General features: G+C 55.0%; 1 protein-coding gene across 4 annotated transcripts; it reads right to left on the bottom strand.

Annotated features, from left to right (window-relative positions):
- Positions 1–1,877: 1,877 nt before the first annotated feature.
- Positions 1,878–10,468, bottom strand: RNF215 (ring finger protein 215). 4 transcript variants are annotated; one of them, XM_005567611.5, is made up of 9 exons: positions 10,075–10,468; positions 9,663–9,806; positions 9,113–9,184; positions 8,947–9,032; positions 7,362–7,518; positions 3,323–3,442; positions 3,103–3,246; positions 2,752–2,854; positions 1,878–2,663 (listed from the first exon to the last, which is right to left on the bottom strand). In XM_005567611.5, the coding sequence occupies exons 1-9, from the start codon at positions 10,360–10,362 to the stop codon at positions 2,641–2,643; spliced, it is 1,137 nt and encodes a 378-aa protein (XP_005567668.2). In that variant the 5' UTR covers positions 10,363–10,468; the 3' UTR covers positions 1,878–2,640. The 4 variants fall into 4 exon arrangements, with proteins under 4 accessions (XP_005567668.2, XP_073860117.1, XP_045219759.1 ...); XM_074004016.1 differs by having other exon boundaries at positions 3,323–3,439; XM_045363824.3 differs by having other exon boundaries at positions 1,878–2,854.
- Between the last annotated feature and the right edge of the window lie 10,285 nt (positions 10,469–20,753).

Below are 20,753 nucleotides of genomic sequence, written 5' to 3'. Positions count from 1 at the left end.
GAGCCCTTTCTTCCCCGTCCTGGGCAGGGGCCACTGAGTCCCCAGCCATGCAGTTCAGTCAGTCAGCAGAGTCCTGGCACTATGCGCCCTCAGTAAAAGGGGCCTTCCTGCTTCCCTCCCGACAGAGGCTGTGGGATAGGAGAGTATACCCAGGGCAGAGGAAGCCCCTAGGGCCTGGGCTAGGTGAAGGGCCGTCTTTCTCCAGAGCAAGGGACGAGGGGTGAACCTGGGCTCAGTGGCCTGCACTGACTCAGAAGGGGGTCGGGTGGGAGTGGACAGGGGAAGGGCCAGTGAGGACATCTGAATCAGGCAGCGGGCAGCAACACCTTCAGCCTCCCACCCTGGTTCTGGACCTGTGCTGGCCACATTAAGGACCCAAGAGGTCACGCCTCCTTTCACTGCGGAACTCCTTGCCTTGAGGAAATGGTGACCGTCATGAAGGTTTCTCTAAATCCTGGAGGTCATAGCCCCAGGAGGCCACTGAAGGCAGGGCAAGGCCTCCCCCAAGTAGAGGACACCCTGCCTTTCCCATCCCTGTCCCTTGGGGGTCTCTTCAGCCCAGAATGCCATGCGGCCAAGACTCTGGGGTTTTCCTCATGAAGCCACCAGCCTGCCCTGACCCACTTCACCTGTGAAGGACAGTCTCCAAAAACTTGCTGAGGCCTTCTCAGGGTACATGCTCCCAGATGCCTGAAGCATTTTCCCTTGGTGAAGAGGCCGTCAGAGCGCTTCAGTTCAGAGAGAAGGGTCAAGAGGGGCCATGTATATAGCTGAGCCACCACAGCCTTGGTCAGCCCAATTTCCTGCTTCTGAGGGGCCCGGGAGATCCTGAGGGAGGCTGGGGTGCCCCGGGCACCCCCCTCTCAGGGGAGCACCAACCCTCAGCACCCTGAGCCAGGAGGCCAGGGGTAGGACCTCACCAACTCCGCAGCCATGTATTCATTAGCTCCCAGTTCTAGAGGTCACAAGTCCAGATTCTGTGTGGCTGGGTATTTTTGCTCGGGGTCCCAGAGGGCTGAAATTGAGGCATCTACCAGATTGCGTTCCTTTCTGCCGGTTCTGGGGAAGAATTGGCTTCCGAGCTCCACTTGGCAGAATTCTGATCCTTGCAGCCATGGGACTGAGGTCCCCGTGTCCTCGCTGGCTGGCTGTAAGCCAGATCCTCTCTCAGCTCCTAGAGGCTGCCCACTTACCATGGGGCTCCCTCCATCTTCAAGTCAGCAACAGAGGATTTCTCATGCACTGAATCCCCTACATGCTTCAAATCCCTGACTTCCTCCTCTTCTACCAGCAGAAAACTACTTTGAATAGGCTCATGTGGTTAGGGCAAGGCTCACTCAAATACTTTCCCTATCTTCAGGTCAGCTTGCCATAAGACAACCCTACCATGGGCGTAAAATCCCTCCAAGAAGCCGGGCGTGGTGGCTCACGTCTGTAATCCCGGCACTTTTGGAGGCCGAGGCAGGTGGATCACCTGAGGTCGGGAGTTCGAGACCAGCCTGACCAACATGGAGAAACCCCATCTCTACTAAAAATACAAAATTAGCTGGGCATGGTGATGCATGCCTGTAATCCCAGCTACTTGGGAGGCTGAGGCAGGAGAATCGCTTTAATCCGGGAGGCGGAGGTTGCAGTGAGCTAAGATCGTGTCATTGCACTCCAGCCTCAGCAACAAGAGCGAAACTCCATCTCAAAAAATAAAAATAAATAAATAAAATCCCTTTGAGTCACAGTTCCAGAGATTATATTAATGCAAGACATGTTCACGGCAGGTGGCAGGGGGACATCTTGGGGGCCATCTCAGAATTCCCTCTACCACAGGCAGTAGAACCTAAGATAACTTTAAAATCTTAAAACACCCATACACATTTTACATCTTATGTTAAAATATAGCCACGTTTATTTTACTATTAAACCTTCCCTACCCCAACTCTTTGAAAAAAAAAAAATGGATGCCCCTGGATGAGGCACTACATTGATCCTGTGGCTTCGAGTATCCCGGTCGGCAACACAAAGCCGCAGCCAAGGAGTCCAGAACAGGATCTAAGGCCTCTGGTCCTAGCCAGGCCCAGGAAGGGAGCCAGGCTGGACGGGCAGTGGCACCCATGGCTCCCAGTGCCCAAGGACCAAGGGCAACAGGCAGACAGCCTTGACCAAGACGTATCCTGAAAGACGGTCAGGCCAGGGTACCCCAAGGCCAGATAGCTCCTCCCTCAACCCACCCCCCAATAAATAAGCACAAAACCTGGCCACTGTAGTCTCAGCCTCCAGGGATTCCCAGACAGGCCACAGGGAGCTCCCAGAACCCTGGGAACAGCTACACTGGCCCCATATTCTCCTTCCCTATTGACCTGGGAGCTGCCTGTGAGGAGGGCAGACTCATGTCACAGGATTACAGAGAAGGTCCTAAAGTGACCTCTTCCTTGACTGACAGGTCCCGGCCCTAGATCCTCAGCCTGTAGCTGTGGAGCCCCCCTTCCCAGTATGGACACAGTGAGGCCCTCATCCTTCCTCCCACCCAATGGGCTTGCTGTCCTGTCTATCCTGCTGTCCCATCCTGTCCTGTCCTGGGAGCCCAGGCTGAGGACCGGGGAGCAGGCAGGAAGGGTCCATCCCCACGTGCAGAGTCCAGCTGGGCAGCTAATCATCAGAGTAGCGGTTCCCTGCAAGGGAGAGGAAGAAGAACAGGGAGGGAGGCATCAGGTGAGGAGCAGGCGGAGTAGGCCAAGGGCCCCTGCCCCTGGTGCTCACCCAGGACGTTGAATTTGCACAGTGGGCAGGTCTGCTGGAGCATCAGCCAGGGGTCCACACAGTCTCGGTGAAACTCGTGCTTACAGGGCAGCACCCGGAGCCACTACAGGGGTGGGAGAGGAAGGTCTCAGGCCACTGAAGCAGGACTCCACATGGGGGTGCCTGGTCCCATGCCCCTTGCCTCAGCTGGGGAACTGAAACCTCACCGCTTCCCCCACCCCACTGAAATTCTGCTCTGTAGCCCTGGGGGCTGAAGGAGAAGGGCCTGGTGGGGGTGGTTCCAAGGTCCTGGGAGTAAGGTGGGAGGCATCACAGGTGAGCTGATGGCTGGTCTCTACCCAGGGCACTAGCCTGCTTGTTGCAGAAGTAGTCCAGGCACACGGCACAGGTCTCAACACCCGGCTCCGGGAGGCCCTGCGCTGCCCTGCTCAGCCGGCAGCGCCGTGTCTTGAGGGATGCCAGTCTCCGCACCACGCGGCGCTTAAACAGGTCCACCTGTGGGGAGAGGACAGGCACGGTCTTGCAGGCCCAAGGGCTAAGGGCTCTGGGGCTCCCTGGGGCTGGCTCTCACCTGGCCTCCGAGCTCCCGCTGGCTCTGCCGCGACGCCTGCCGCTGGGCCTGGACCACGAGGCCTGTGCACAGGAGCATGGCCACCAGTAGGATGGCATTCCACAGCTGCTGCAGGGGCTTCTGGGGAGGGAAGCAGTCATCAGGGACACGGGGCCGCCCCCACACGCCTGCCTTAGGAACATCTACCCCCAGGAACGCCAGGGAGCAGGCAGGTAAGGTGTGCTGATGGCCTCTGTGTCCCTGCAGTCCCCAGCTTCCTCTTCCGAAGGCTCCGTCCCTCCCACTGTGTGCTTCTCAGGATCACTCACTCTGCCCTACACGTTTTCCCATCCAGCTTCAAGAGGAGCCACATCCATTCCCAGCCCAGGGCTCTCTGGGCAACAAACCTGATGTTTTGCACACACAGAAGCTTCTATCTGGTAGCCTCAGAGACTCCCCAACCCAGCACCCAGCAACCTAGCACCCACCCTGGGACCTGCTCACTCTCCCACCCCCATCCTCCTGCACTTCCTCCTGATCGGCTTTCTCAGGCCCTGCCATCACCCACTCACCCATCCAGCCTGAACGTTCACACCCCCCAGTACGGGAGGGAGCCAGCCCCCAAGGCCTGTTGCTTTGTTCTCCTGGGTTGGGGGGTGGTCTCTCATGCCCTCCTTGCCACCCATTTCCCACCCACAGCCAGAGGGTTCTCCCCTGTACATCAGGCCCCGCAGCTCCCCTGCCTGAGCTCCTTCCCTGTAGTGCCACCTGCCTCCTCTCAGTGTCCTGTGCTCCTGGCTCCCTCCCGTGTCTGTGCCTCTCCATACTGTTCCCTGTCTTGGGAACCCTCTTCCACCTTATCCCTTTTCTCAGCTACTGCCTCCACCACATCTTGCTCTAGAAGCTCCCTGACCTCTTACGGCCGGGTGAATGTGCCCCCTAACCTCCGGCTGCCCCGCCCTCCTCACACCTGCTCTACCCAGCGTTGTCTTGCAGCTGCCCTTGGGGGTCTGTGTGCTCCTATCTGTGGGAGGTAACCATAGCTGATGTGGCCACCACTCTAACCCAGTACCTCCCATCATCTTTGTGGAATGAGTGAATCTGGAAAGGAAATGTGACTGAGAGAACACTGTAAAGCCAGGGGGCCTCAGGCCCCTGGGCAGCCTCAGAGTGACTGAGGGAACAACAAGGATCTTGACTCAACTCGCCCCAGATGTGGTGTGGCTGCTGGGCTCTGACTACTCAACAGCTGGCTCACGAGATGGTGCGGCGGAGTAAGCAAAACACAGCACGCTCCCTCAGGTGCGCCTCTGCACAGGGTCTGTGGATGTCTTAGGACTAATATACACATTCACTTCAAAGCTCTCTGCAGCTGAGTGCTGCTCTGCCATCGTGTTCTTCCCTGACCGATGCTGAAGTTCATCCACCGTCATGTGGGGAAGAGGGGCTGAGAAATGACCTGATGTGAAGAGCTCACAGCTCTAGACAAGCCTGGGTGCTGCTAGTGCCACAGGCCATTGCTCTGCTCAGAGTGGAGGTGCTCTGGGGGCCCTCACTGGGAAGTGTCTGTGAGCCCCAACTCCCCTCTCCATCCTGCCCTCTTCTCTCCTCCAGCTGCAGCTGGGCAGTGCCACCTGTTCTAGGAAGCTGTCCCCAAGCCCCAGGCTGAGTGCCTTTACCATGCCCTAGAGGGTCCCGGGGTCACCACCAGCTCTGTGCTCACCCCAGCAGTGACAGCATGTCTCTGGCCTATCTCCTCTCCAGACTGGGCCCCCATGAGCCCAGGGCTAGAGCAGCCCAGTTGGCCAACACCTGCTGGGGGCTGTATACCAGGAGACTGGGGCGTCACTGCATGGCAGAGAAGTAACTCAAGAAATGCTTGTGGGCCGGCCGCGGTAGCTCGCAGGCCTGTAATCCCAGCACTGTGGGAGGCCGAAGCGGGCAGATCACCTGAGGTCGAGAGTTCAAGACCAGCCTGACCAACATGGAGAAACCCCGTCTCTACTAAAAATACAAAAAATTAGCTGGTGTGTGGTGGCACAGGACTGTAGTCCCAGCTACTTGGGAGGCTGAAGTAGGAGAGTTGCTTGAACCCAGGAGGCAGAGGTTGCAGTGAGCCAAGATCGCACCATTGCACTCCAGCCTGGGCAGCAAGAGTGAAACGCTGTCTCAAAAAAAAAAAAAAACCTTGCGGACAGAATACCCTTGAATGCCCTTGATGCCAAGTGTTGGAAATCCAGGGATGATAAAACATAGCCCTGGCTGTCAGGAGACAAAGTGACACTCCTGAGCCCCATGCCAGGACTGAGTGGCCATTATGGCGTAAGTTCTCCAGGGCAGAGCCTGCTCTACAGCTCCATGCCTCAGAGCAGCCAGCTGGCTGGGCTGACGGTGTGGCCAGCCTGAAGCTCTGCTGCAGGCCAGAGACCCAGCCTCGCCAGGCTCACTGCATCCTGGGGAGCCCTATGTGCCCCAGGTTCAGTGCATCTTGGGGAATGTAGCTTGTAGAGCCCCAGGTGAGGATGGAGGGCAGGAAGAGCAGTAAGAACGGTTCATTAGCCAGGGATGGTGGCTCACACCTGTAATCTCAGTACTTTGGGAGGCCAAGGTAGGCAGATTGCCTAAGCTCAGGAGTTCGAGACCAGCCTGGGCGACACAGCGAAACCCCATCTCTACAAAAAATACAAAAATTAGCTAGACATGGTGGCATGTGCCTGTAGTTCCAGCTACTTGGGGGGCTGAGGTGGGAGTGTCACCTGAGCCCAGGAGGTCAAGGCTGCAGTGAGCCAAGATCGTGTCATTGCTGTTCATCAGACCTTCCTGATACATGAGTGTTGCTGCTCTGGACTCCCAGAGGCTGGAGGGATGGTGACTGGGCCCTGGGGTCAGGACTGAGAGCCCAACGCCCATCAGGCCAGCCACTGAGATGCCTACTCCAGCCACCCGTCAGACACCTCAGCGGCCATGGCCACCCAATAATTGGGTTGGGACCACCTTGACCTCGGCCTGCAGCCTGGCCAAGGCTGCTCAGCTCTGCCCTCTGGAGCAGCCAGACCGACATGCAGACTGCACACAGCCCCACCCCAGGCCTCTCACCAATGCCTGACCTGTCCAGAGGCCTGTGTGGGCTACCCATGACAGGGATACACAGAATACCGTCCCTGTTCACAAATGAGGAACCCGAGGCCAGAGAGGTGAAACTCCCAGCCTGAGATCAGTCAGCTAATGTTTCCGAGCCAGGATTCGATCCCAAGATTGCCCCACTGGAAGTTGCCCTGCACAGCCCACGGTGGCCAACACCTGCTGGAGGCTGTACACTAGGAGACTGGGAGGTGACTGCCCAGCAGTCCAGGGACTCAAGAAATGCTTGTGGACAGAATACCCTTGAATGCCCCGATGCCAAGCGCTGGAAATCCAGAGACGATAAAACACAGTCCTGGCTGTCAGGAGACAAAGCAGGATGGGCTGTCCCAAGAAGCCCAGGAACAGCCTGACCACGCCTTGCTGTGATACAAGAGGGAGAGAGGGGACTTCAAGCTGGGCTGTGAGCGAGGCTTTCCAAAGAACGGTGGCAGGATGAGTTGTGAAGGTTCTAGCTAGACTAGGACGTGTGGACACAGAGAGAAAAGGTGTCCACGTCTACAGCCAGGCGTAGACAAGGCCCAGTGGCAGAAGGCCAGGGCATGTGTAGTCATTGGTACAGGGTGGCCAGAGCATAGGAAAAAGGACTAGAAAAACAGAGTGAGTGAGTGATGCAGAGAGCTGTGAAAGGCACGCGAAGGGGTCTGAACTTTATTCTACAGACAGTAAAATAAGGCTTCCCAATGCCTGCAGAACGTGAGGACAGCAGCTAACACTGACTGCACGTGACCTGGCCCAGGCACCCCACTGAGCACCCACCTGCACCATGTCTCTGAACACTCACAGCACTCCTGTGGGGTGGGACAGGCCGTCCTTGCCACCACGGTAGGGAGAAGCCACAGGATTTGCAAGACAAGGCCATGTATGTGGCCCCATGAGCCTCCTTTCCCTAGGCCCCATGTCATCTGCTAGCACCCACCTGCTCCTGGGCACGACTGCCTCCCAGGCAGACCAAGTCCTGCCATCCTCCATAGCCATCCTTGGAGAGGCCACAGGTGGTCCATAAGGTCAGCTTCCACTCAATATTGGCAGACAGGGACTCTCCGCTGGTGATCTCAGCTGTGGCCTGGGTCCTCCTGGGAGGGCCAGATGGAAGGACTCTTGGAAAGAGAGGCCCAGACCCACCCAATCCCAGCTCTGCAGGAAAAGGGTACCTATGACTATCGCCCCTGTTGGCCTTCCACTTTACCCCAGGCCTTTTCTCTCTATTGGTTTTTCCAGTTTTCACACCAGCCAGGCCAGGGAAGCCTGCAAGCCCAGGAAGTCCACCTTCCTCCTTGCTGGGGCCAGTCCCCTCTGCCCACAGAGCCACCTCCTTGCTCCAAGCTCCAGGCTCTGGCACCTCCTTCCCATCCCCTCACCCAGTTTTCAGCCTGGGAAAGGGCAGTCTTTTTTGTTTGTTTGTTTGTTTGTTTTTGAGACAGGGTCTCCCTTTGTCACCCAGGCTGGAGTGCAGTGGCACAGTCACATTTCACTGCAGCCTCTACCCCCAGGGCTCAAGTGATCCTCCCACTTCAGCCTCCCGATTAGCTGGGACTACAGGCATGTGTCACCACACTCAGCTAATTTTTGTATTTTTTTTTTGTAGAGACTGAGTCTTGTCATGTTGCCCCGGCTGGTATCAAACTCCTGGACTCAAGTAATACTCCTTCCTCGGCTTACCAAAGTGCTGGGATTACAGGCATGAAACACCATTCCCAGCCAAAAGGGCAGTCTTAAAGCTAACAGTTGGCCAGGCGCGGTGGCTCACGCCTGTAATCCCAGCACTTTGGGAGGCCGAGACAGGCGGATCACGAGGTCGGCAGATCAAGACCATCCTGGCTAACACGGTGAAACCCTGTCTCTACTAAAAATACAAACAAATTAGCCAGGCATCGTGGTGGGCACCTATAGTCCCAACTACTTGGGAGGCTGAGGCAGGAGAATGGCGTGAATCCAGGAGGCGGAGCTTGCAGTGAGCTGAGATCGCGCCACCGCACTCCAGCCTGGGCAACAGAGCGAGACTTCATCTCAAAAAAAAAAAAAAAAAAAAAAAAAAAGAGCTAACAGTTAGGCCGGGCCCTACCAGGCCCAGTCACAGCGGCAGCAGGGGCAGCAGCAGCAGTAGTGGCAACGGGGGCTCACGCCTGTAATCCCAGCACTTTGGGAGGCCGAGGCAGGTGGACCTGAGGTCAGGTGTTTAAGACCAGCCTGGTCAACGTGGTGAAACCCTGTCCCTACTAAAAATACAAAAAATTAGTTGGGTGTGGTGACACATGACTCTGATCCTAGCTACTTGAGAGGCTAAGGCAGGAGAATCACTTGAACCTGGAAAGCAGAGGTTCCAGTGAGCCGAGATTGCACCATTGCACTCCAGCCTGGGCAACAAGAGTGATACTCCATCTAAAAAAAAAAAAAAAAAGGCTAACAGGTAAGACCCTGGTCCCAAGCCCCCTCAGCCCATGGGAGAGCCAGGGGCTCTCTGTACCCAGGGTCAGTCCTTTGAAGTCTAAATGCCAACTCACTGCAGCAGTGCATCCAACAGCTTGGTGACATTGGAGGAATAATGGAGGACGATCACTGGCCTAAGCAGAAGCTGGGATATGTCCAGCTGCAGGGAGACAAGGAAGTCAGCAGGCCTGGGTCTCCCTTTCCCCAGCTTGCTTACCCTCACCGCCTGGTCTGATTTACCTCTCGGACCACGTTGTGGTTCAGGATGAGGAGAAGCAGGGCAGAGGCTCCCAGGAAGAGGGCCCGCCGCATCTGCAGAGGGATAGAAGGCAAGAGGCTAACATATACCCTGCCTGCACACCTGTCTCACCACCTGCAGCCCCAGCTGCTCTTAGTTCCTGGCCCTGCAGTGAGCAAAACTCTGGAGAGACTAGCCATAAGCTCCTGGAAGTCAAAGGTGGAAACTGCTTCCTTCCTCCTGCCTCCCTTCCAGATGCGCTGTGCCTTCCCGGGTCCTAGCAGGGCAGTCCCCACAGTGGCTGCTAGCAGCAGCTCCCCCCGCATCCCATACTCTCAGAGCCTGGTCAAGCTTCCCAACCTCTCTCTGGCCTCTTCTCACCTCCCTGCTTCGAAGCCGTACTGACTCCATTCTTCAAACTGGGGTGCCCTGACCCACCCAGGCCTAGGGCTTCTCTGCAAGCTCTTAAGGGCCCATCTAAGGAGGGCCTGGCTCTAGCAGATGCCTTGGAATCCCTTCCTCCAGCCCCTCCCCCCTAGACATCCCCTGCACCTGCTGGACCAGGGCCTTGGGATAGGCCTGCGGGCCACTGCCCTTATTCTCCTGGTGGAACTGGGCCACCTGCTCCTTGCCCACGTATGCCACTGCAATCCAGCCTTCCACCGGCGCCTCCTGCTCGGCATCCACGATGTCCATCTGTGTGGCAAGGGGCCATGAGCAGCGGGAGGCAGGGTGTTGGGGAGGAGGGAGCCGGGGTCATCACAGTGGATGCAAGGCCAGAGTTCGGAGAGCATCTGGCTCTCAGGTTTGGGAAGCCTGAATGCTGGGTGCCTGGGGAGCCTGGGGAGGGGCGCTGGACTGTCAGGGCTTGGTGGAGGATGAACGTCGCTTCTGGGTGCGGGGTCTCTAGGGAGGGTTGGGAGAGGGGTTTAGTGATGCGGCCAGATGGCTCAGCAGCGCTCACCAGCAGCAGGCGACCGCCCAGCAGGGGCGCCGGGTCGGCTTCGGAGCCGATCCTGACGCCCTCCAGGACCAGAGCGTCCTGGCGCGGCAGTCTCACGTCCACCCGCACGGCGCGGGCTCCGCCCCGCCCCGCCCCGGCCGCCGGCTCGCTGCCGTCCGCCGCGGCCCCGGGCCCCGCCAGGCCCAGCCACAGCGGCAGCAGGGGCAGCAGCAGCAGCAGCGGCGACGGGGGCGGCGGCGGCGGCGGCGGCGGCGGCGATCTCAGCGCGGGGCGAGCGGCAGGGCCCATGGCCCGACCCGACGAGCTGGCGCAACAGTGGGGCCGGGGGTCCCGGGCGCGGGGGGATCGGAGGGAGAGAGGCCGCTGCCGGACGGGGCGGGGAGCCGGGAGGGGCGGGGCCGCGGCCGGACGGGGAGGGGCACCAGGAGGAACGGGGTGGGCGCTTGGCGTCTCCCGCGCCCAGACTTGGCCGCGGGCGCCCCCTGGTGGCCGCGGAGAGCTTAGGCGCTAGCGGCCGAGGGTGCTGGAGAGGGGCGGAACCGGGATCGCAGCAGGAAGGCGGGAAGTCAGAGAGAGGAGGTTCTCGCAGCCAGCGGGGTGTTCCGGCGGCGGACGCGTCAGCGGGGCAGACAGGAAAATAGTTGAAAAGGGCGACCTGGGGGAGCAGAGACACGATCAGAGCCCGAGAAGGGCAGGAGCAAGGGATGTCTAAGGGACCTGGTGGCAGGCCCTTATTCTGCGGCAGCCCCACTGACCCACGGGGTGGCCAGGGCCAAGTCACGTCCCTCTCTTCCCCGGTCCTCCCTGTCTCGACCCCACTAAACAGCAGGAGGCAGAGAACCAGAGACTGGCATGGGAAGCCGACGGGGGAGATGAAGGGGCAGGGGAAAGGGGCTGGGGGCCAAGGCAAGATGAAGCAGGCAGGGACCCAGTGCCTCAGTAGGACTGAGAGGCTGGGTCACTTCCCTCATCTGTGAAATGGGCACCATAGGCCGGGCGCGGTGGCTAACACCTGTAATCCCAGCACTTTGGGAGGCCGAGGTAGGCAGATCACCTGAGGTCGGGAGTTCGAGACCAGCCTGATCAACATGGAGAAACGCCCCCATCTCTACTAAAAATACAAAATCAGCTGGGCGTGGTGGTGCATGCCTCTAATCCCAGCTATTCAGAAGGCTGAAGCAAGAGAATCGCTTGAACCCGGGAGGGGGAGTTGCGGCGCCATTGAACTCCAGCCTGGGCAACAAGAGTGAAACTCCGTCTCAACATACATACATACATACGTACATACATACATACACATATACATACATACATAAGGACCGTGTAAAATCAACCCTGCCTCACCCCCAGCAAATAACTCAAATGTCTACTGGAATGTGGAAGTCCCACTACTGTCCTAACTACTAACTACTGTCCTAACTACTAACTACTGTCCCACTATTGTCCGTTTCTCCAAGGGTTGGGGCTGCTGGGAGCTGGCTCAATCTGAAACCTGAGCCTTTAAAAATTGTATGGTGGGCCAGGTGCGGTGGCTCACGCCTGTAATCCCAGCACTTTGGGAGGCCAAGGTGGGTGGATCACGGGATCAGGAGATTGAGACCATCCTGACTAATAAGGCGAAACCCCGTCTCTACTAAAAATACAAAAAATTAGCCGGGTATGGTGGGGGGCACCTGTAGTCCCAGCTACTCGGGAGGCTGAGGCATGAACCCGGGAGGTGGAGCTTGCAGTGAGCTGAGTTGGTGCCACTGCACTCCAGCCCGGGCAACAGAGCGAGACTGTCTCAAAAAAAAAAAAAAAAAAAAATTGTATGGTGATATAAGGGCAAGGGTCAGATGAGCCACAACCTCTTTTTTCTCCAGAAATATTGAAATAATTTTACAGTGAACACCTGTATGAACACTGATATGGGATGACCAAGTTGCTCCTGAAGAAGCGTGAGATGGGAATATATGACAGCCCCCGATATCGGCCTAAAGACAGACAAATGGAACATGAAATAGGCCAGAAACTGACCCACACATCTAAAGATGGTGTACGTCAGAGGAAGCACTGTGTTTGTGGAGATAGAAGGAGGCAGTATCATGGACTGTTTGGTAAATTGTGCTAAGAAATTCAATTAGCCATTAGGAAAAGAAATGAAATTAGACCCCTATTACATACACATCATATACAAAATATGAATTCCATATAGATTAAAGACATAAATAAGAAAAGTAAAAGTTTAAGCATCAAAAAATTATTTATGTATTTGTTTATTTTTGATACAGGGTCTCTCTCTGTCGTCCAGGCTGGAGTGCAGTGGTGCCATCTCAGCTCATTGCAACCTCCACCTCCCAGGGTCAAGGGATTCTCCCTCCTCAGCCGCCAAAGTAGCTGAGACCACAGGGGTGTGCCACTATACCCAGCTAATTCTTTTTTTTTTTTTTTTTTTTTTTGTAGAGACAGGGTTTCGCCATGTTGCCCAGGCTGGTCTCGAACTCCTGGACTCAAGGTATCTGCCTGCCTCAGCCTTCCAAAGTGCTGGGATTATAGGCATTAGCCACTGCACGTAGCTAGATTCTCTGTTCTGTTCCATCGGTCTACAGTAGTCTCCTCTTACCTGAGGTTTTAGTTACCTTCAGCCAACCAAGGTCCAAAAAAATATTAAATGGAAAATTCCAGAAATAAACAATTCGTAAGTTTTAAATTGCATGCCATTCTGAATTGCGTGATGAAATCTCTTGCCTTTCCTCTCTATCCCACTCTGGATGTGAATCTTCCCCACGCTGTAAATGTTACCACCTGTTAGTCACTTACAGGCCTCAGAGTTATCAGATTGAAGAAACACAGTATGTGTTCAGCACTACCTGAGGTTTCGGGCATCCACTGAGGATCTTGGAACGTATTGCCCAAGGATAAGGGATCACTACTTGGATACGTTACTAACCTTTTTTGTTTTTTGTTTTTTGAGATGGTGTCTCGCTCTGTTGCCCAGGCTAGAGTGCAATGGCATGATCTCGGCTCAATGCAACCTCTGCCTCCTGGGTTCAAGCGATTCTCCTGCCTCAGCCTCCCGAGTAGCTGGGACTACAGGCGCCCGCCACCACACCCAGCTAATTTTTATATTTTTAATAGAGACGGGGTTTCATCATGTTGACCAGGATGGTCTCGATCTCTTGACCTTGTGATCCACCCACCTTGGCCTCCCAAAGCGCTGGGATTACAGGCGTGAGCCACTGCGCCCGGCCACTAATGTTCTCTCATACGTATGAAATCACTCTTCATAAGCTACAAAATGCACCGTGGAACCCCTGTGGTGCCTGTGGAGAGGCTTGCTTCTCCAATTCTGTGACTGTTCCAGCCCATCTGTCAGCCCCAACACAGGGTTGCAAGGATGCACCCTGTAATCAGCCAGGTCTTTGGCTCCATGTTCTGCCTGCCCCATCCCCACTTTCTCCCTACCCCTCACCCCACGGACCTAGTCACCCCTCAACATACACACTCCAACCAGATGCAGGTCCTTGTTCACGCTTGTCCGCCACCTAGAACACAGTTCTGCTTCCCCACTAATATCTACATCCTAGCTTTCCATCAGTGGGAGCCAGAGCCCCCTTGCAAACTTGGTGGGTAACCAGTTCCCTGTGGTGTGTTCTTCCATGTGGTAACCCCTAGTTATCCCAGAAGGGACAAGAGCTGGAAGATGTCATCCCAGTGTGGGTGGGTGTAGCTCAGCCCAGCCAGGGGCTTTCTGCTGCTTTGGGGGTGAGGAGGGTTAGGGGGTGAGGAGGGTTAGGGGGTGAGTAAAGAAACAGTGAAGATTGGAGCCAGTGCTGGCGGGGGGCAGGAAATGTAAGCCCAGGAAATGAGGCCGCCAAGGATGGGAGATTGACTGCAAGGAGATGAGTGACCTTGAGGCCCTGCCTAGGAGTGGAGTGTCTGAGTAGGAGGGGACTGGAGGACCCCAGAAGGGAGGGAAGGGATGCCAGCTAAGAGACAAGCAGGCCGCCCTGCTCCCAGGGATGGACGACAGGATGCTCAGCCCTGTGGGCTCTCTCTGGAGTAGCCCAATCCACAGATCCAAGCTCCCAAGAGAGGGTGGGGAGCTAGAGAGGACAGGGCTGTCATTCTCTCGCCATGGGCCTCTGGGCAAGCCACTTCCATTTTCTTTGTTTTTTTCTTTTTTTTTTTTTTTTTTTGAGACGGAGTCTCGCTCTGTCACCCAGGCTGGAGTGCAGTGGCGTGATCTCGGCTCACTGCAAGCTCCACCTCCCGGGTTCACACCATTCTCCTGCCTCAGCCTCCCGAGTAGCTGGGACTACAGGCGCCCACCATCACACCCAGCTAGTTTTTTGTATTTTTAGTAGAGATGGGGTTTCACTGTGTGAGCCGGGATGGGATGGTCTCGATCTCCTGACCTCGTGATCCGCCCACCTCGGCCTCCCAAAGTACTGGGATTACAGGCATGAGCCACCACATCCGGCGACCCACTTCCATTTTCTTGGCCTTCGTCCCCAGTTGTAAAATGGGAGCCTGGACTAAATGACTTGGGAGGGCCTTTCATCAGACATGCTGTGATTCCAAGTAGCTTGTTTCTTGGGATGCAAGGTTTCCTGGCCCTGGGCTGGGCAGAGACCTGCATGGAGAAGGCCCCAATTCCTCTGTCTTTCCTTGCTCTGTAAAGTTGCTGGGGACCTAGGAAGAAATAAAGCTATTAATGAAAGTGCGAGGCATGGATTATGTTAGCTCAGCGGTGGAAGCGGGTGGTGATGAGGATGAAATGTTTTAAAATTGGTACCAGGAATGGGGTGTATGATAAGGCCAGTGAATTTTGTGAACCTGAGCCCTCTGCTTCTCTTCCTTTGCTGTGAAATGAGTTATTTGGTCACACACCAGGCTGTGCAAATGCCATACAAATGGATGAGGCATTCCATGAGTACACAGATGGTGATGCTGGCAGAAGGATGAAGGGCAGGGAAGGCAAATCCACATCTAGAGTATGTGTCTGTTCCAGTGAGCATGAACCTGGGCCCCACCAATGAGGAAGAGGCCAAGGTAATCAAGCTGCCACCAGGTGGCAGGCTGGTCCCTGGGGAATGTGGCCACATGGGGCCCAGTGGCTTCATTTTGTACAAAAAGGGCCTTGAAGAAGACAATGCCTAACTCGACGGAATGTGTCACCATCAGTGGGGGCTTCAGCCCAGTGGCAACAGGGACGGCCAGGCCTGAGGTGGTGGTATTTTTAGAACATGGAGGTCCCTAAGATCCCTTTACCTTATGGACATGAGCTCCAGCACATAAAATAAGTTGTCTTCAAAGATCTTAAAGTGTCCCTTGATTGTTTAGTTCCATCTGCCACCTCCCTCCACTCACCCAGATGCTCAGAGGGTCGACAACTCACTCAAGATCACACAGGGCAGATGCAAAGTAGCCGCAGCGTAATTGTGGCATGGGCTACAAAGTCTAGGGATTCCTGCTCCTTCCTTGGGCCCAGCTCTCAGGGACAGGGTGAGTGTCATTCCCACAAATGGATATCAAAGGTCTTCTCGGTGCTAGGCACTGGGCATGGAGCAGTGACCGTAACCAGCAATGGTTTCTGCCCTTGAGAACAGATAGAAAACCATAACCACATACACAAGCAAGATCATTTCGGGCCACAGTAGGTGCCACAGGAACGAGATAAAATAGCATCAGAGAGGTGCTGGTGGCCAGAGGCCACTTCAGCCTCATTACCAGGGAAGGGAGACCCCTCTAAGAGCTGGTGTGTGGGCTAGCACCTGAATGGCAAGAATATTCAAGAGAAGGAACAGAAAATGCAAGTCAAAACAGTTGATACCAGCTGGGTACAGTGGGTCACACCTGTAATCCCAGCACTTTGGGTGGCCAAGGTGGGAAGATCACTTGAGGCCAAGAGTTCAAGGCCAGCCTGGGCAACATAGTGAGACCCCCATCTCTAAAAAAAACCCACAAAAAATTAAAAAAAAAAATAAAAACCAGCCAATAGCTTCACTGTGTTCCAGGTACTCTTCAACGTTCTTTTTATGAATTAGCTCATTTAATCTCATTCCAATCATATGAGGTAGTAAGATTATCACTGCCACTTTACAGATGAGAAATTGAGGCAGAGGTCAAGTAACTTTGCTAAGTTATAGAACCAGGACCCAAACCCAGGTAGTCTGGTTCCAGAGTTGGTGGGCCCACCCCTATGCCATTCTGCTCTGAGAGGTCACTGGCGTGGGAACAAGCTTGCCTATGGAATCTGGACTCTATTTTAGCTCTATTTGGGGTGGAAATGGCAACCCGTCCTTCCCAAGGGAAGTCTCCAGGCCCCTGCCAGCTAGCGCCAAAGCCACAGCAGGGGCCCCCAGCACCCCTCCGGCCCTCCCCTCCCCTCTGGGGGAGTCCTGAGGTCCCAGCTCCCTGCCCCCTGCCTCTGTGCTCACAGCTATCTGGGCCACATCATTCTAAAGGGATTTGGCTCTTGGAGACAACTGGAGACTGGTGAGAAAGGGCTTAGGGATTAGACAGTGATACCCAGGAAGGTAAAGGACTTAATCAGGGGTTCAAGTGTGGGAAGTGGGGTGGGGAGAGGATTTTGTTTCTTTGCAAAGCCAGGCTGGACTGCAGAAGTGAGGAGGAAATGGGGCTCAGGGGAGGAGCCAGACAGGCTGAGTTTCTCACTCTCTGATGTGCCTTCAGAAGCAACACAATAGTCATAATAATCCCCCACCTGTGTGCGCCCACCTCTTCCCCAGCCATTACTTCACTTGCAATTTTCACAGCGATGGGATTAGTTCTCTCACCAGATCACAGACACCCAGAGGAGGCAGGTGACTTGAGGCGGCTGCAAGCCCCACAGGGCTGGGCTGGGAGGAGGGGAGGAGGCTGGGGCCAGGGCTTTTCTGCATGGCTGCCTGCAGGCACAAGGGCTTTCCAGAGAGTTCGTGCTGCCCTGGCCCCGTGGAAGTGGAGTGTTCCACAAATATTTGTTGAAGGGTTTAAAAGACTGTTCTTTCCAACTCTCAAATCACAGAGCCAATCTCTTTGCCACCCCCTTCCCCCTGGCACCACAGATTCTGAGGCCAGGGCACGCAGGAGGCCTCTGATCTCAAGGCCAGTGCCCTCATTTTAGTGAGGAAACAACCAAGGTCTAGAAGGCACGGGCCAGCAGCCCTGAGGAGACCCCCAAATGTGCGCCTTGCAGAATAGTCACGGCAGCACATTAAGCAAGGACATGGTCTCCAGTTCACACACCGGACTCCCAGTCCAGTGCTCCTTTCTGTGCACAGAGCTTCCCCCCAAGAAGAATCTGAAGCACAGGGCTCTGTCAGCACTAGGACTGCCACCCCAACGCTTCTCCTAGATCTCTGCGTGCCACCAGCCTTCTTTAAGTTGTTCACACTCTGTGTTCCCCTAACCAAAGTCCCCAGCAAGATATATCCATCACAGAAGGCTCTCCCCTCCAGCCTGCCTGACCCGGGAGACCTGGTTCTTCCTGTTGGGCCACACTGTTCCCTGATAGTTGCCACTACAATGCAAAATAGTCCACACCAAGGCCAGGAAAGGGGACATCTGGTTGGCAGAGGGTAGCTCAGGGAGAAGCTCCTGGAAACAGTATTTGATCAGAGTCTTGAGGGCTGGGGAAGACCTGGCAGGAGGATACAGGACACAGCAGCAACTCTCACAGAAGCAGGAGTGCAGAGGTATGTCTAAAGGACAGTGGGAAGCTTCTCAGACTGAAATAAAGTGTGTGGAGGGGGCAAGTGGCCCTTGGTGCCACAGGGAACGCTGGGATGGGGTGGGGGTAGGCCTCAGATGCAGATCAGTGGGATTGAGTTGACTCAGGAAGGAACCAGGGAGCCATTGAAGATTCTTGAGCAGGGGTGCAACATACCTAGCAGGGAGGAAGAACTGTAGGGCAGGGGTTAGGGGATAGAGAAAAAGTGGGGATGGGAGGGAGGGACTCTCTCTTGGTAGCCAGCTCCAAGGACTTCACCAGATTATTTATTCAGGTTTTTTGTTTTGTTTTGTTTTGTTTTGTTTTTTGAGACAGAGTTTCACTCTTGTTGCCCAGAGTGGACTGCAGTGGCGCAATCTTGGCTCACTGCAGCCTCTGCCTCCTGGGTTCAAACAATTCTCCTGCCTCAACATCCCAAGTAGCTGGGATTACAGGTGCCCGCTACCAGGCCCGGTTAATTTTTGTATTTTTAGTAGAGATGGCGTTTCACCATGTTGGCCAGGCTGGTCTCAAGCTCCTGAACTCAGGTAATCCACCTGCCTCGGCCTCCCAAAGTTCTGGGATTACAGGCATGAGCCACTGAGCCCAGTTAGTTGGTTTTGTTTTTTTTTTTTTTTTTTTGAGACAGAGTCTTGCTTTGTTGCCTAGGCTGGAATGCAATGGTGCGATCTTGGGTCACTGCAGCCTCCACTTCCTGGGTTCAAGCGATTCTCCTGCCTCAGCCTCCCAAGTAGCTGGGACTATAGGTGTGCGCCACCATGCCCGGCTAATTTTTTTTTTTTTTTTTTTGGTATGTTTAGTAGATACGGGGTTCACCATGTTGGCCAGACAGGTCTTGAACTCCAGACCTCAGGTGATCTGCCCACCTCGGCCTCCCAAAGTGCTGGGATTACAGGCATGAGCCACCCAGCCTGGGCCTATTTAGGATTTATATGATCACATTAACTAGCTGTTTTACGGTGGGCCGGAGGTAGGTTAAGTCTCAGTGGAGGAAGAAGAAAGAGGCAGCTGTTGAACCTGGGAGGCACAGGCCTGGGGAAGGGTTCTTTACTGAGGCTTTTATTTGGGTAACTTCAGATGCGGGGAGGGCTGTATCCTGTTGGGTGAAGGTGATCGTGTACTTTCCTGGGTAACTTCTGCAGGCAGTTCCCAGGCCCGTCCACACCTTGGCCTGGGAACATTCGGCCTAGAAACCACAAACTTGGGTTTAAGTCCCAACTCTGCACGTGTCCACCTATGACCACCTCTCCCTCAGGCTCCTCAATGAGTCACCTGACCTGCCTACCTTACAGAATTGTCCCATGCTTAAGTGACAAGCTAGCTCTGAAGGTACCTTGTGAACTGTAAGTTGCTGAACCAATATAAAAGGCTGTGTTTCTTTTCTTTTTTTTTTTTTTTTAGAGGGAGTCTTGCTCTGTCACCCGAGACTGGAGTGCAATGGCATGATATCGGCTCACTGCATCCTCTGCCTCCCGGGTTCAAGCAATTCTCCCACCTCAGCCTCCTGAGTAGCTGGGACTACAGATGCACACTACCACACCTGGCTAATTGTTGTATTTTTAGTAGAGATGGGGTTTCACCATGGTGGCCAGGCTAGTCTCGAACTCCTGACCTCAGGTGATCTGCCTGCCTTGGCCTCCCAAAGTACTGGGATTACAGGCATGAGCCACCGCTCCTGACCAAGATGGTGTTCTTCTATAATAGTTTCCTTTGAGTAGGCTCTACCCTGGAAAGAACATCCTGGCCCTGGAAGGGTCTTATATAAAGATCTTAGCCATATATCCAGTGAGGAAGGCAGCCCTGTCCTGCCCCAGGCCAGAAGCCAGTGAGACTAACCAGGGCAGAGCTGCCTGAAAACTCTCTGCAGAGGTGGGCACTGGGGGCCTCAACCCTCACTCTGCACCCTGCAGCAGACCTCTATGGTGGGGGCCACACCAAGGGCAGAGCAAAGTCCTTAAATGTCTTTAACAGGCCTGGTGCCTTTGCCTCCGGGTAAGGAGAGAGACTGGGGACATTCTGCTTTCTCTCTCTCAGAGACTTGAGTGTTGAGGGAGCCGAGGTATGGCTCTGGGAGATGAGATGCCCACAGACTCCTCGGCCTAGCTCTGCATTAATTCCAGGCCATAAGGGGAGGGCACAGCTAAGCACTTTCCATGTGCCAGGCAATGGGCACTCCACATCTGTCATGCCACTAACAACTTTGGATAAGCCATGCCTTGTCTGGGCCTCAGTTTCCCAAGCTGTTAAATGAGGTAAGTTGCATGATCCCTGAATGATCTATATTTCTCTCTCCCTCCCAGGGTTCTGCCAGCACCAGGATCTGTGGCTCTATTGGAGCGTTTCTTACATTCATTCATTCATTCATTCAGGAAACATTTATTAATAATCCCTGTAGGCCAGGCACGGTGGCTCACACTTGTAATCCCAGCACTTTGAGAGGCCGAGGCGTTAGGATCACTTGAGGTCAGGAGTTTGAGACCAGCCTGGCCAACGTGGTGAAACCCAGTCTCTACTAAAAATACAAAAATTAGCCTGGCATGGTGGCGTGCACCTGTAATCCCAACTTGGGAGGCCGAGGCAGGAGAATAGCTTGAAATCGGAAGGCAGAGGATGCAGTGAGCCGAGGTCGTGCCACTGCATTCCAGCCTGGGTGACAGAGCGAGTTTCCGTTTCAAAAAAACAAAAACAAAAACAGAACAATCCGTGTGCAGGATGCTGTGCAGTCCTGCACTATGGGAGCCTGGTTAGAAGAGCTCATTAGATAGCACCTTTCAATCCCTCCTTGTTCAGAGGCCCAGAGAGCTCAGGTGCCTCGCCCAAGGTCACACTATGAGCTAAGAGTAAATTTGGAACTAAAACTGAGACTCCCTGCCCTTCTGATGCCCACTGGCCTCAGTCCCGGTGGGCGCACTTGCTCGCTTCCTGCCTGGGTTTCTGACTTCAGGAGGGCAGAGGGGGCCCA

Source organism: Macaca fascicularis, chromosome 10, assembly GCF_037993035.2.
Source record: "Macaca fascicularis isolate 582-1 chromosome 10, T2T-MFA8v1.1".
NCBI lineage: Eukaryota > Metazoa > Chordata > Mammalia > Primates > Cercopithecidae > Macaca > Macaca fascicularis.
The sequence above is the reverse complement of the archived record's forward strand: the minus strand, read 5'-3'. Positions and strand labels throughout refer to the sequence as shown.

What these genes read in the sequence shown, in the direction of transcription:
- RNF215 (XM_045363824.3), bottom strand. Translation starts at nt 10,362, where the DNA reads ATGGGCCCTGCCGCTCGCCCCGCGCTGAGATCGCCGCCGCCGCCGCCG. An exon ending in CCAAGGCCCTGGTCCAGCAG is followed by an intron (nt 9,185 to 9,662) that starts GTGCAGGGGATG and finishes ATCCCTCTGCAG; the next exon opens with ATGCGGCGGGCCCTCTTCCT. An exon ending in CTGTTGGATGCACTGCTGCA is followed by an intron (nt 7,519 to 8,946) that starts GTGAGTTGGCAT and finishes TGGCCCTCCCAG; the next exon opens with GAGGACCCAGGCCACAGCTG.